The 15644-nt window shown below is 40.8% G+C and overlaps 1 protein-coding gene across 8 annotated transcripts in view; it reads right to left on the bottom strand.

Moving 5' to 3' along the window:
* Positions 1 to 15644, bottom strand: part of Itsn2 (intersectin 2) — a 142926-nt gene that overhangs the window by 29392 nt on the left and 97890 nt on the right. For 7 of the 8 annotated variants that reach the window (XR_010041404.1, XM_063231582.1, XM_063231593.1 and 4 more), the window contains 6 exons: positions 15428 to 15492; positions 13086 to 13252; positions 9996 to 10041; positions 9791 to 9912; positions 8103 to 8199; positions 7461 to 7652 (listed from right to left, as the gene is read on the bottom strand). Coding sequence is in view for 7 of the 8 variants with exons in the window: in XM_063231582.1 (XP_063087652.1) it covers positions 7461 to 7652; positions 8103 to 8199; positions 9791 to 9912; positions 9996 to 10041; positions 13086 to 13252; positions 15428 to 15492 (689 nt within the window). In the remaining variant the exon portion in view is untranslated. Of the gene's footprint in view, positions 1 to 1272; positions 4620 to 7460; positions 7653 to 8102; positions 8200 to 9790; positions 9913 to 9995; positions 10042 to 13085; positions 13253 to 15427; positions 15493 to 15644 lie in introns of those variants that run through there. The other variant, XM_063231609.1, reaches the window with a different exon arrangement.

The raw sequence follows: 15644 nt of genomic DNA, 5'->3' as shown, positions 1-15644 counted from the left end.
TTGCCTCACAAGTCTGAGGCCTCAAGTTCGATTCCCAGTACCAAAAAAAAAAAACAAAAAAAAATCTTCCCAGCTCAGCCTTGCAGAGTCCTGGCATTACAGGTGCACACCTTGCCCGGCTCCAGCTCTGTTCTGCACAGCAGTGGGTGGCACCATTCCCCCACCCGCTCACCCAAGGCATAAACCTGGGAGCAAAGCACGCTCACATCCTACCCATTCAGCTACTGGCAATTTTCTCTCAGAACTGTTCCATTGCTTTTTCTTTGCTCTGCTTTCTTTCAGAACCCTCCAGGAAGCTTTGAAAACTGCTCACTCGCAGGCCATTTAAATCAGGACAGAGATCAATGTTGTTTTCCCTGAAGCCCGAGAGTCTCTCCTTCAGCCTTGGTACGTCTCTCACTTCAGCTTTCACCGTTCTGGCTTCGGGCTTCGGCTGTACAGGCTGGGACAGCTCACAGCCACATCGTCCCCCTCCCCCTTGGCCTTCTTGTTCTTGTGTCTTGGCCCCCACCCTCTCCTCAAACCTGGCTGACTTCACATAGGGCCTCCACCACCAGGGAAGGGAGTCTCTGCCTTGCCAGTTTGTGTTAATCAGGGAATCCTCTTTGCACTGCCTGGGTGCCCAGCAGGTACCCATCCCTGTGCTTATCATGCCGCTGGCTAAGCACCAGCTCCCAGTCTGAGCCCTCTCCCGCCCCGAACACCCAGCACCAGAACCGCTCAGTGCAGGACATCCAGGCAACTTTCCGGAGAGGAGAAGCCCTTGAGAAAGAAGTTGTTTAGGCAGGCGAGGACAGGTTAGATTTTGAAACAAATTTTCTTTTTGCCCAGGGTCGATTAGTTGGTGTAACACTTTGCTAACACTTTGCTGGGCTCCGCCCCGCAGGCACCCACTGCAGCTGTGCACGCAGCTTCCTATTTTGCACAGTCTTGCTCCATGTCAGCTGCAAGCTCCTTCCTTTTAGAGAAATGTTGTAGTAAGAAGTGTAACATCGTCAGTCCACTGTTATCTCTATTATATTTTCCTTTACTTTTGTAACCAACAGTATATGAAAATCAAAATCTCTTTTGCTTTTGAGATGTATCATTATCTCAGATCAAATTATTTCAATCTTCACCATTTAAAATTTTTTCCCCTGTTATGTAAAAAATTTGCTATTCTCTATGCAAAGATTAAGAAAAAAAATTCTAAAGACATTTAATCAGAACTACATGTAACGATTAAAAACAACTTTTAAAGGATGCCTCAAAAGAAATACACAATACAAGTAATGTAGTTTGTGTCCTTTTTAATAAACATACTTGCATAGTTATATTACAATTTCATAAAAATAAAAACATTATTTCATGCCAAGCGTGCCCAGCATCTGCACAATCTCAATACTTTTAATATTATAGTTTTCGAGACACACAAAATAAAAATTTAAGGCAAAAACAGCACTTTGCAACGATTTAATAATTTATTACATTACAGTAGCATCACAGCAGCATCCAATAGTGTGCCACTTCAGGCAAAAGTCTTTCAGTATTTGCATCATAGATTTTATTTACAAGAATTTGTAACTTGGTAAACTTCATTCTAAGAAAACTTGGCAATTAAGCTTTGGACTGGACTTGGCATTTCTTTCTTTACCCCCGATACCAGTTTATTTCATTTAAACTACTAGCATTCATATTGTGTTTTAAGAATTTAAGTAGCAATTGCATTTTATGTAATTTTACTTCAAAATTACCTTTTTTGGCCTTTTTGAGGCAGGGTCTCACTATGCAATTGATGCTGGCCTTACACTCACTTTTCAGCCCAGGCTGGCCTCTAACTTGCAGCGATCCTCCTGTGTCAGCCGCCTGAGTGCTGGGATTATAGGCCTGCAACACCGCCTGGCCACAAAATTACTTTTTAAATTACGGTTTTAGAGAAAATTATACAATGGACAGAGTTGATTTAAATTTTCTTAAAAATTCAGCTTTTGTTTTAGAGCTGATTTTTTTTCATTGCTGGAAAACCCATTAAGTCTAATCAAATGATTATCACATATTGCAATCCTTAAATAAGCAAATATTTTTATTCTTCCTACAGTGTTCAGATGTATTTAGATGTATTCTCACTTAAACATTCTCTATTTCTAGTAAACGCTTTTCTTCTAAGCAAACTGAAAGCTATCCTTACATTAAGAGAACAAATACACAGCGGAATGAGGTATTGCAAAGGGTTGCATGCACTGCCGAAGGCTCAGGCTAACAGTGTATGTCGTACACCTTTTCTTTTAGCTTTTTCTTAAAAGATGCTTATTGTGATTTTCTCTGTGCTGAAAGAGCCTGCACTAGGCATGTGGCAAAACACCTACAGGAAGAGTTGTATTTCAGTTGATACAATAAACAGCTTAAACCCCGGCCAGCACGTGACTCATCCACGGAAACCTGATGAACACGACTGTCAGGCTGATGACAGGTGCTGAGCTCAAGCCAAACGTCATCCCTAATCATCCGCACGTGTCAGTGTTACCGTGCAGGGACTTGGATTACAGAAGTATCTTTAAAATGACTCATCAGCGTATTAGGAAAGCATAAATTCACACTTATAAGGAAAATAATGTTATACCAAATCATGTGGTTAACTAACAGTGGTCTGATTTCTAACCACAATATTTAAAGTAACTGCCCTTAAATTGAAATCAATTGTAAGATTGCAAAAGCAGAAAGTTCAGGAGATAAGAGGTGAGCCCAGGTAATCACAGAATTTGGAAAAGTCACTTGAATTCACAAGGACTCAATATTTGCACAGTCTCTTTTAGCGACTGCTGGCAAATCTGTTATCCACCTGTAACAGGGTATTATTATTGCTTTCCTATTCCTGTCCTGTTTGTAAAAGTCCAGTGGCAATGCCAAATGCTGTAAGAGGAGGCGCTCTAATAACTGGAAATCCCCATCCCAGGGAGCACAGAAACATCTCTCCCTATACCCAATAATGAAAAGTATTTTGGAACACAGATATTTGAACTTCATGAAGTTTTAACTAAATCGCTAATTTTTCTGAAATTCTGTAAAGTTATAATTTAAGCAATGTATGACTGAACTAATCCATTCATAATGCATAGGCACATTAACATAAGTATTGCACAAAATATGCTTTTAACTTAAACTGAGAGATATAAAAACATATTTTCTTTTTTAAAGAACCAGGTGAAGAAATAAGACTGATTGTATGTACACTTTTCCTGATAATACTTAATCACAAACAGTAGATTGCAATGTAGTTTGTAAACATTTTAAATTGCATAAAGTCACTGATTTTCAAACATGGTTTAATACTATCTATTAAAAGTCCCTTTGTCTCAGCTAAGCACTCTCATATACATTAGTTTATAACAATGTCTGTTATTTCTAAAGAGTTCGCCATTCGACACAAAGAAAACCCTGCGTGCAAGCAGCCGATGTGATTGAAGAGCCAAGAGCTGGGTGGTAACATCCATCTCCTGGCCTCAGAGAAGTGCAGGGATGCGGAGAAACGCAGGCTGCACGCATCCTGCCTTCACTCCTGAGTCCTCCTGAGCTAAAGCCTGCTTCAGGGGCACTTGAAACTCCTCACAGAGTCCTCATGGTCTTCACTAAAGACACCGAGAATGCCCACCAGAGTCCCTTGGTGTACCGGGACACAAAGTCACCTATTAAAATCTATAACACGAGCTCTGAGTTCAGTAAACAGATGTAAGTAGGGAAGGGCACATGTCAGCAGCCGATGTGCACCTTTCGTTTCTGAAGAGTCGTTCGTATCTTTAGTTTATCAATACAGAAGCAACGCCACGTGCTACCGCACACGGTGCAGGATCTTCATTAGCCAGAGAACATAAAGACCCTAAAGGAACTTCCGGAGTACAGCGCTCCTGCTTGGGCAATTTAAACAGACTCAACACATCCCATTCTGCACACCCCTGCGACAGCAGGCCACCTCTCTCTTCCACAAGAAAAGGAAAGTGCCCCACAGATGTTACTGCTCCACTCCGATTACACAGAAAATAGAGAAAAAGTTACATCTAGTTCTTGGCGTTTAAACAAATCTAAACATTGGCAGGTTAGAAAGTAACAGAGAAAACAGCACGTACTTAAGGGCAAACTGCAGATTGAGCCAATTAAGAGCTCGCGTGATTAGGGTTAGATCAAACACAACAGCAGAACATAAGCAAACTTCATCTTAGTTCTGTAAGGAACATACATGTTGCAGTCACATGAGAAAAGCAGCCCATTCCGAATCAGAGAGAACAGTTTGTGCAAATAGTGGGTCTTTGTGTGTTTGAACTCCCACCGTGCAAGGGCAAACTCAATAAGCATGCTAATGACCTACAATTACCAAATTAAAAAAGAAGAAAAATGTTAAAAGATGCCAGAGTGAACAGAAGGGAAAGCCACACAAAGACCCACTATCCTTGAACTGGTTACAAATAAAATTTAACTGTCAATTAGAAACACAAAGAAATAATCACAAGTGGTTCTAACATTCAATCGAAGTAAGGAATTGTGTAGGAGATATTTGATCAGGGCTACCTGCCCTGCCTCCAGGCTAGAGTCAAACTTGGATAGTGGGTCTCTGGGGTGCTTTCACAACTGGAAGACAACAGTGGGTCCTAAAAAAAGAAAAATGAGGAATAAAATGAACATAACATAAATTAGGTGGGTGAGAAAAATCTGATTTATAATAATATGCAACATCAACTCAACAAATCCAAACTATTAAGACTCTCAACCTTTAAAAATGTTCTAGTCACATAAGAAAAAGGAAGAAATACTCATAAACCCCAGGGAAACACAAATGGTCATCTGTAGGTAACCAGCTCTTCACAGCTCATACCAAGACTATAAACAGATGATGCATTTGTAAAAACCTAGATAGGCATAAAAAAGGTCTCACACTGATTCCTGACTTTAAGGATTAAACATTTTCTGAACCACATCTTGCTATATTACAGCCTGATATAAACTTAATGTGAGTGATTTTAATAGTTACCCATACAATTAGCTCTGTTCTACATGTCTGAAAGAATTGGCATTATTCAATTTCTAATAAATAATTATTTTAAGCAAAACTGTACTCCTGACACAAATGGTTACATAAATGGTTGTTTTTCAGGAATAATAACACTTTCTCAGAGGAATCGATTCAGGAATTTTCCTAAGAATTATAAAATTGAGAAATCTTTTGGTCCGGGATGGATGATAAACTTTTAGTCACTCACTTAAGTGAAATAATATTTAGTTTTCAGAGATGATCATACTAAAAAAATACATCAACCCAAAACAAAGTATATAGGTAAGTTACTGGAGGTAGTTTTATAACAAAGAGAGCTTTGAAATTGTTTGTTTTGAACTCATCCCTTGAACATTCTGTCTTCCCAGGTCTCGATAGGTGAAACGATCAAGGAAATTGCTGGCCCGCCCTCCGAGCCCGTCTGTCCTTCTAGCTAAGTTTACACTTCATCTCTAGCTCAAATACCCTTCTCGGTGTGGCCCAAGCATCCAGCCTTCTAGCCTCACGCAGCGTTAGGGAATCATTTCCCAACACGTGTTTGTATAACTATTCATTAAAAAAGCAATAGTTATATTCAGCTGGATGTCTGTTTCCTGAATCTAAACTCTAAAACCATCAGGGCAGGGACAGTCTTCTCATGCTCACGCTTCTAACGGGTAAGGCACTTACAAATCCACTGAACGGGGCTAACATACAGCCCCCAAACAGAAACCGAAAGCCAAAGCACAAGGGAATTTTGTCCCTTTAAAATGACCGAGGAGGTCAGCTGTGGTTGTAGGGCAGCTTTTCTTTCTCTTCTTGTTTGTTTCAATATTGCTATTTCCTTGTTTTACTTGAGGCAGAGTTTAAGTTGATTCTTCTGTAGACCTGGGCTGTCCTATCATACAGTAGCTACCAGCCCCAAGTAGCTATTTGCTTTAGACTAAGAGCTGAGTTTGAGTCCTAAATGCTCCCAGCTACGTGTGGCCGGCAGCCGCGTGCTGGATGCTGCGGACTGTCCCCTGCGGAGGGCTCGGCGGGGCCCTCATTAGAGGCGTGATTCGGCCAGTTCTACCCAATTACAGCAGCAAACAAGGCCTTCGCTGGCCAAAAGTAACCTGTATGACAAGTGTGCCCTCTGATAACTAATTCATGTCAATCTGTTTTCTGTATCAAACATTTACTGACCACCTACTATGTTGTTTCTTTTAAGAAACAATAGAAGCTGCTACTCAGTTTCCTGGGAAGGTTACTTTCCTAGGAGGTTGTCTCCAACACAACAAACTGTTTTAAAAACTATCACTTAAAAAAAAATAAAAACTATCACTTTAGGGTACAGACTCTACAGAAACCAAAGTGCACCGGTACAATGGAATGACGCCTGGGGTCACGGGCCAAAGATTTTCCAGACACAGGTCTGAAAACCCTCTTTCCCTCTTAGCTTCTGGAACGATGCTGCAGATAATTCTAACCTGATTTCTAATTATCACTATAAGCTGCAAAAGCAGCAGCAGAGCTGAAAAACGGTCATTCCTTAGGTAATCCAAGTTGTTACTATTTTTTTACCATTTCTTCTGACACTCTGAACCATTTCTGAGACTACTCAAACTCTTTAAAACTGAAGCCCCCACCTCTGCACTAAAGGAACATCCTCCTCCAGAACTATCTTTCAGCTCTAAGGTGAAAATAAAGTATAAAATTACAGACATGGTATTAAACAACTTCATAGCTCTGGCACTGAATCATGAATGTATGTGTTTTGACCGAGTTACAGTTATATGTTTCTAGCAACTAAATTAAAATGAGGAACGCTCAACCTATTTGAAATTTCACTAGAGTGATAAAAATATAAATCATGACCTATTTCATAAAACTAAAAATACAAAAGATGAAAAAGGCGGTATTTTATAAAGGTAAAAATTATTTACAAGTACTGTTTCTTCTCAGGTAATCACCATTGCTTTCAGACTTGGAGCCCTGGTCTGAAACAGCGGGCCTTGGATCCAGGCGTTTCGCGGCCTGAGGCAGCCGTGTAGGAGTCCCTGCCCGAGGCCTTCACCGCAGTTACCAGGCTATTTTCCTTCTAACCGGGCCACCATGTATAAGCAGGAGGGAAGCAAGTGAGGGGGCTGTGAAATACTGAGGGATAACTCTCAACAGGTGAGCCGGGCAATTACAGCACTAGCTGTTTTTAATTAAGGTAAAAAAGAACACTAGTGGTGGACCCACGAGAGCAATGGACATGTTTCAGATATGCTCTCCTGTTAAGACTGGAAGCTAGCAAAGAATATTTAAAATAAAACAGCGTAACTTTTGATGCTATAGAACATTTCGTTTTGTTCTACATCAGTCTACATTGGCTCACTGTGAATTCGAGATCTGATCCAGAACAGTAATAAATGTTACACTGTGTATTACAGTTTTCATCGCAGACGAATAGTAAATAATTGCTATTACTCACACTGTTGACTTGGATCTGAGTCTGTGGTCATCTTCACGTAGTTCGAAGGAAAAAGCCCAGTTACTCCGTTGATTTCTCCTTGCCACCAGTCAGGGTCGTCTTTGTTCATAACGTTAATCAATTGTCCCTTGGAGAAATTGAGCTCATCCTCATTATTGGCTACATAATCATACATAGCGATCACCTGACACACTATGGAAAAGAACAAAAGAATTAATGACTTCTTTAGGCCTCAAAACCACCTCTAGGATTTAAATTACTTTAATATTAAGGATTAAAGTACACTAAAGTTTCTCTTGAACTGTTTTTTTCCCCACCCTCATTCCTTGTCTTACAAAATTGAGATTAACCACTCTAGTTAAAAATTCAGCTGAACTGCTTCCTTCCATGTTGAAACATTTCAAGGAGAGAAGTTCAGGCACCAACGAGCAGCTGGTTGTTCTCACCAGAAATGTTCAGAGGGAAGGTCTTGTGGTGTGTTATTTTTAAAGCAGCAGTAAGGAAAAGACAAATTTCTCCTATCTTTCAAAGATAATTTAAGAAGTTGCTGAATTTTAGCAAAGTTCGCTAATGGTACTTGAGCGATTTCTGAAAAGTAAAAATACAACTATGAATTGCAGACAAGTTAACCCTCTTCCATACCAGCATGAAAGGCAGGGGTGGCTCTTTCACTACTTGGACCCAAGAGCTTAACGTGGCTGGCAGGGAACCATCCCTTCTGGCGTTTTCTTCCTCTGGCCTATAAATCAGCAAAGGGATATACAATTGAAAGGTAAGATAAAAGTGATCACTGGGACATAACTTGAAAAAACAGAACAGAACTTCTGGCCGTATAATAAAGGATGTAACACACGCCTGGCTTTTGCACTTGGCTGCGGGGGCGGTAATCAATTCTTGGACTCGGCGGACTGGGCAGTCACTTAGTCTCTCAAGGTGAGTCTCTCTTGCTCACCATGAAATAACCGGAAGGCTCACTACAGTTGTGGCTCCGAGTGCTGCTGAAGATGCCATGTGCAGAAGTCTGCCTGGTGGTCACTCAAGCCTCGGAGTTCTCCAAATATTTCACAGAAATAATATTTATAACCTAAGAGACTTTTATAGAGTTCTAGTAGGTTCAAGACAACGCTTAAAATGGTGCAGCTGATTGCAAATGTTTTATGAAACTTTGTTAATAAATGAAAAGACTTAAAATTTGTAAAGAGTTTTCCAATCAGGTAGGTCATCTTCAGAAGAAGACAGATGAAGGAAATTCCGGGGGTTCTTCAAGAAGAGACTCAGTTTGAATATTTTGCATTTCTGGGAGCCCTAAGGCTCTGAGTTTCAAGAAACAAGTTACATTTATCTTCTATGTTGTAATTATTATTAATTTTAATAACAATACAGCTATCATATCTCTCATCATTCATCAACCTTAAAGTGCTGTTTTAACCACTAAGAAAATTCTAGAAGTGACAAAAGAACGCTCTTCTGTTATCAAAACATTTGACAGCCACCTGCCAGCATCTTTTTTTTTTTTTTTCTTTTTATTGGTACCAGGGATCAAACTCACGACTGCCTGCTTGCAAGGCAGGCACTTCTGCCAACATCTTAAGAAAAACCTGACTCTTCTAAGTCTGTGCTAGGTTTGCTCAGAGAACAGTTTTTTTTGTCTTTTTCCTTTTTATTGGTACCGGGGATCGAACTCATGACTGCCTGCTTGCAAGGGAGGTGCTTATGCCACTGAGCTAAATCCTCAGCCCCTTGCTCAGGGAACAGTTTAACGGGCAGTACGGCGGCTCCTTGGTTCACAAATGCTGGTTTGTAAATAATCTGGTTCGCAAACAGAAGCGGCTGGCAAAATTTTGTTTTTATCTGGAAACTGCCGATGACAAATACAACTGTGGCCATCTTTCCCGCACAAACACAAACATGGCCATCTTTTCCAAAGCTGTAGATGAGTTAAATTCATGAACCAAGGCGCTCTGTCTTTTCTCCGTACACAGACGGGGCCGGGCGTTTCTTCCCGAAGGGCAGACCACAGCCCGCGGCCGTCCCCGGCAAAGCTGCACTAGGCTTCCTGCAAGACACCCTGCAGTTACTAAGGGATCATCAGTGGAACGCAATTACATCTGCAGGGAAATTATTCTTTAAAATGTTATAATCAACCAAGCTGTGCTAAAAATAAATAGGCAAAGGACTAGGGGGAGACCTGACACACTGAAAACGTTGGCACTGATTCCCCCTAGGTGCTATCATTACAGAGGGATGACAGAAATTGTTAAACTGACTTTATCTTTTTATGAGCATGTCTTACTCTTCTAGTAAAAAGGATAGATGCTCAAGCACATTACCTGAAGCTCCCCTTGCCACCATCCACTTGTATTTTTCTTTAAGATCAGTATTAACTGTCCTGGTGCAAGGCTGAGCTGTTCAGCACCAGAAGCAACATACGCTGAGGTTACTTGAGCAATTTCTGAAAAGAAGAACACACTGTGAAGTCAGGACGCCGACAGAGCAAACGCTGGAATCACTTTTCAAGCTCTTCATTGTACATACCAGGTTTTTTGTTTGATGCTCCAGATTTGTTAGCATTCCCCAAATTCTACAAGGAAAAGACATTGGTTTTATCATTTCCTACAATCCAAATGTAAAAGTATTGCATTTACTTGGAATGAAAGAATTCTGATCCCCAGGGTTTCTTTAAATGAATGTCAAAATGCCAACGAACCTTACAGTAACTAAGTGAAAAGGCCAGGCTCACCCAGAAGCCCGGTCTGCTAAGGGACCACTCGGTGGACAAGCAGCACCCGGCCCCACAGGATGAGCTCGTCTCCTGAACTTCCCTGTACTACTCAATTCATCAGCTGGGCCAAATGCACTCCATTCGTCAGCACCAGCAGCCAGGCCCTGCCCCGGGTGTGTCTGGGACGTGCGAGACAGCGAGCGCCTGCTTCTTACAGCCCTGACTCACCTACGCCTCCCACGGAGCAAGAGGCAGTGTCTTTACCTTTTACCATGCTATCCCTAAACTGACTGATCTGACGTAGGAGCAAAAATATTCAGACCATGGGTGGCAACTAAAACTTTTGCTGTCATTAAAATATAAATGAGACCAATCATATTTTCTATTTTTTAGGCATTTATGCAAAACAAGGAAAGGGGCTGTTAAAAAGAATTTTTTTTCTGTTACTGTACATAGGTGGAATGGAAGAATTAAGCCGAGTTGCTGGGAGTCTAACATTAGTATTTTCTGAGTACTATGTAACAGGAACCGATCAAAGAGGCTACACAGCTTTCCCTGTTTAACTTTTAGAATGGCACCACTATGATCACCCTTATTTTACAGGAAAGAAAACTCAGGCACAGAAGTATCCTATCCAACGCCAAGAGCTCCTCCGTGGTGCAGGCACCAACCCAGCTGCTTACGCACTGCACTAAAGGTTCTTAGCACGCAGTGATACGTCCCCAGGAGTAGCCTCTGGGCCCCTTCCCAGAGTCTGTGGGATGAAATGACCTTCATGGCAATACTAAGGCAGTGCTCGCACACTGTGTTGCCTTAAAAATAGCGAGTAAGGATGCGGATGCACACCTGCCATCCCGGCACTCAGGGGGGCAGGGAGACTATCTGCCTGGGCGCCACAGTGAGCGCAAGGCCAGCCTGAACTACAGGCAGGATCCCGTCACAAACAAGTAAGCCCTGCTGGTGCCTCAGCGTGAATCAAGGCAGTGGCACCAAATTACACTCTCTGTCACAATGTTCTCCAGTGTCATATACTCCCCACAAAATATGCCAGTTTCATGTAAGGGCGTCCTTGATAAGATACAAGAAATTTCATTAAATCTTAATCTCCTTTAATACACATCTTTAATAATAATAATTTTGTGTGACTAAACAGAAGTTGCCTAAAACATTTCTGCTGCAGCGAGGCACACCTATAATCCTCGCCCTTAGGAGGCTGAGGCAAGAGATCTCCATAAATAAAAGGCTGGCCTGGGCTACACAGTTCAAAGTCAGCATGAACTACGCAGTGAGATTCTGTCTCAAAAAAGGAAAGACAAAAATGCACAAACAAGCATTTCTGCTCCCTAGAAAGTACAACGATTGTTTCAAGGAAAAGGACTGTGTGAAATAGACTGTGAACTAAGCTTTTTTCATGGAACAACATTTTTACTCCAAAAAACTGACAGGTAATTATATAGCCTGGTGATTTAGCAATTAATCTTCTCAAAAATGAAATGAAGTAAATCTTTCACTTCAAATTAAAGAGTTGGCAGGACTTACTGTCAACAATAAAATTCAGACTTTCATAGGAAAATAAAAATCTTGGAAAACATTCAGACATTTCCAAGAAAAATCTTAAAAAACATGAGTGTGACAGCTCTCCAGGCGTTTCCGATGAGTGGTGATATTCATCAGTGTGATTTCTGGATATCACTTAATGAGGTGATTCAATATTTTCCAAATGAACAGTGAATGCCATTGCATTTCATGTGGATAAAAGGTTCATTCAACGTGCAAAGCAGAGTAATAATGTAACAGTAAGCAAATTCACTGATACAGCTTCAGAGTCCAAGTGGCACCCAGCCTATCCGAGCCGGCATCTGTCAAGCTGTGGTATAGCAGAATCAAAGCATATTCAGACACCTGGAATATGTCTGCTCCATTTTTTCCCATGTCTGTATCAGGTAGAATTTCCCCCATATAACACATAATAATTAAAGACTGCATATAGAAAGATATTTCAGAATTTTGCTGTCTTCAATTAAATCAGACATTAGCGAGATCAGTAGAAATGTAAAATAATGCCGTTCTTACTAAATATTTTTCTTGAAAAATATTGTGATTTTTCATAAAAAGTTCTTTATGTTACAATCCGTAGATTTAGCTATTATTATTATAATATGGTTGAAGATCTCTTTTTTTTTTTTTTTTGTCTTTTTCCTTTTTATCAGTACCAGGGATCGAACTCAGGACTGCCTGCTTGCAAGGCAGGTGCTTATGCCGCTGAGCTAAATCCCCAGCCCTTATTATTATAATATGAATTAATAAATACTTAAAGAACTTTAGTTATTCTAATTCCTAATATGGTAAATATCACTAAATATAATCTATAAGTAGATACATACTTTAAAAAAACTGCTTGTGGTGTTCCTCAATAATTTTCATTTTCTGAGACAGACCCTCGCTGTGTAGTTCAGGCTGGCCTCACACTCAAGGCCTCCCACGTGCTGGGATTATAGGGGTGAACACGCCCAGGCGTGTAATTTTTAAGAATGCAGACAGCCTGAGAACTGCTCTGTACCACGCTGGTGACAGAGGCAAGAGCAGCAGGAACCCGGAGTGCAGCGCCTCAGAGCAGGCTCACGCCCGCCACGGCCGTGCACGGTCTGCAAAGCAAGGGGCCCAGAACCTCTCCTGAGCCCCAGTTAACCCGAGGCCCAGCCTTCCTCTGACTGTCACCCCTACACTTTCATAACTCCCCTTCTCATCGTCCACTGAAACCCTGCAACAAAATCTTGGGCGCTGAGTCACCCTGGGGGGCTTCCTTGTAACCAAAGTAGGCTGACCAACGCCATACTGTTTTAGGAAAGAATCCTGAACTGTAAGAATAGAATGACTTTGTTTTTAATACAAAATAACCCCACCTCTTGATCTTTCGGTTTGACATAGTTTGACGGGAAAATTCCAGTCCTGTCTCCAATATTTCCTGTCCACCATTCTCCATCTTTCTGTGTCACCAATATTTCTTCACCTTCTGTGAAAGTCAAATCTCCTGGTTCTACACTTGAATATGAATAAAGTGCAATATATTCTGCAGGGAACAAAGCAAAAGGGGACTGTTATTGGAAGATTACAGAAGTAAAAAAGAAACTGGGTTACTCTGTAACATCTCGCACATGTTTACCGTAACAGCCCTCGTCCGTCCCTCCGGTATGAAAAGGTCTGAGCAGGGTGTGGCGGCACATGTCCTAAACCCAGCACTCTGAGACCGGAGGCAAAAGGGTTGAAACTCAAACCCAGGCCCAGCAACTTTGTGAGACCCTGTCTCAAAATATAAAATAATGAAACAAAAAAAGGGCTGGGATACAGCTCAAGCAGAGGCCCTGGGGTCAGTCCCTAACTCTACCACCACCACCACCAAAAAGAAAGAAAAAGTCCTGAAGGGCACACTTGCAGCACCTATAAACTCGGCAGAAGGATCACTAGGTCAAGACCAGCCGAGGAAACACAGAACTTGGCTCAAGGGCAAAAATAAAACAAAAAGATCTGAAGGTAGAAAAAGGATTGAAAGCATTAATTATTTAATAATTGCTTAGGGGCAGGGGATTTAGCTCAGCGGCATAAGCACCTGCCTTGCAAGCAGGTGGTCGTGAGTTCGATCCCCGGTACCAAAAGAAAAAAAAATTGCTTAGAAAAATATTTAACAAAGTTTTATCATGGGGTTTCTTTCTTCTCCCAATTGCTTTGCTAACGTCATTATTTTTTAATCACTAAGAATCTAGTTAAAACCACAAAGTATTAGTTATACATTCTATTAGATATAATATATAGTTATATATTAGAAATATATTTTAAGCTGCTGAATTCTCTGCTCTTTAACTCCCTTATCTGCATAGTTGTATCTAGGAGACCCTACTGCTAGAAACCAATTTCCAGTATAATGCCCCAGACCCTAGCACAGTGCTTGGCTCTAAGTAGATGCTGAACAAGTATCTGTTAATGACAACCTAGAGGAAAATGCATACACTTTTATCTTAGCTTTGGTTTTTGTTCCTCGGATTAGTACTCCTTAGAAGAAACAGTCATTTCTGGGTTTCAGATTATCTTTTACTTTCTCTTCTAGTTTTATTTGTATTTGCCAACATGTAATTTGATCCTAAACTAGAGATGATCTAGATCTACAATCTAGCTACCATTCAGGTTTCCAGTATTGCTCAATTTAGCTGATTTAACAAAACTAGAAGTAATGACAAAGTTTATATAAATAATGCAGTAAGTAAAGTCATTTCCAAAATGCTCCTCACTACTTCCTAGGTTGCATTCACAGCCCTCATCCCACAGAACTCCCACGAGGGCATCACTGCTGGGGACCCCCAGATCCCTGCAGTGCATGGCCACAGCTCGGCTCACTCTATGTCTAGAAGTGCAGGGTCCTACTCCTTGCTGACGATGATGTGACACTGCTGCTTCTGGGGACGCATAGCTCCTCTCATATCTAAGTTGTTTTTGCTCACTAAATACAGAAATAAATCATAACCAGTGGTGGCGAACCTGTGGCACACATGCTGTAGTGGGCTGCTAGCCCTAAGAGGTTCACCATCACTGCTGACCGGCCACCCTCTCCGTTCTACTGTGAGCTGTTTAGAAATTATGTCTCATTCGTGTATCTTTTAGACTCCAACATGGAATCTTTTAGATGCTGACTAAATTGTCATTAAACTGATTTTTTTAAGCAAAACACGGAATGATGGATGTACTTCAACTCTTCAACTTTATAATGGTCATATACATTCCAATTATAAATCGATGTAACTATCAAACAGAAATATTGTCTGAAATTAGGGTAATCTTTCATTTTTCACATTAAAAAACTCAAAATAATTTATTAACTGAACTCAAAAAGCTATCAACACAAATTCTTTGCAGTAATGAGTACCATAATTTCAAATCCTAACTAATGATTTATATAACACATTATAATTGAAATGTAGTTTGTAGACAAGTACATGCACTAACATTTTCTTACCTCCTAAAAATCTAGTCAATCACTGTAATACTATTTATTTATAATCTTTTTATATGGTGCCATTTTTTAGCACTGACTTCCTAAAAGTGTGCATATTTTCTGTATGAATAGATACAGCACATTTTCCAAAACTCAGTTTAAAAAAAGGGCACAGAAACAGGGAGACTGACATCATGTGAATTCAAACCATGAGTCAGTCATGGAAATGACCGCCATCTAATCACAACTGCCAGCGCTCACCTTCTCCGACTGGATGGGCTGTGGAGGCAGGTTTCTTATTTATAGGTGCATACAAAGCTTCTGGTCTGCCAAATAAACACACCACAAGAAACAATAATGAACAAATGGAAAAAACAAACAAGCCAAAAAACAAGAATCGTGATCCGATGAACACAGCAGTTTCCGCAGGGGATTGTTTTAGGGCTTTTGCAAATTGATTCGCTCATTACAGTCTAGC

Source organism: Cavia porcellus, unplaced genomic scaffold (genome assembly GCF_034190915.1).
Source record: "Cavia porcellus strain 051 isolate PalLab524CR breed Dunkin Hartley unplaced genomic scaffold, mCavPor4.1 scaffold_1, whole genome shotgun sequence".
NCBI classification, from domain to species: Eukaryota; Metazoa; Chordata; class Mammalia; order Rodentia; family Caviidae; genus Cavia; species Cavia porcellus.
This window is presented reverse-complemented; position numbering and strand designations above follow the sequence as displayed.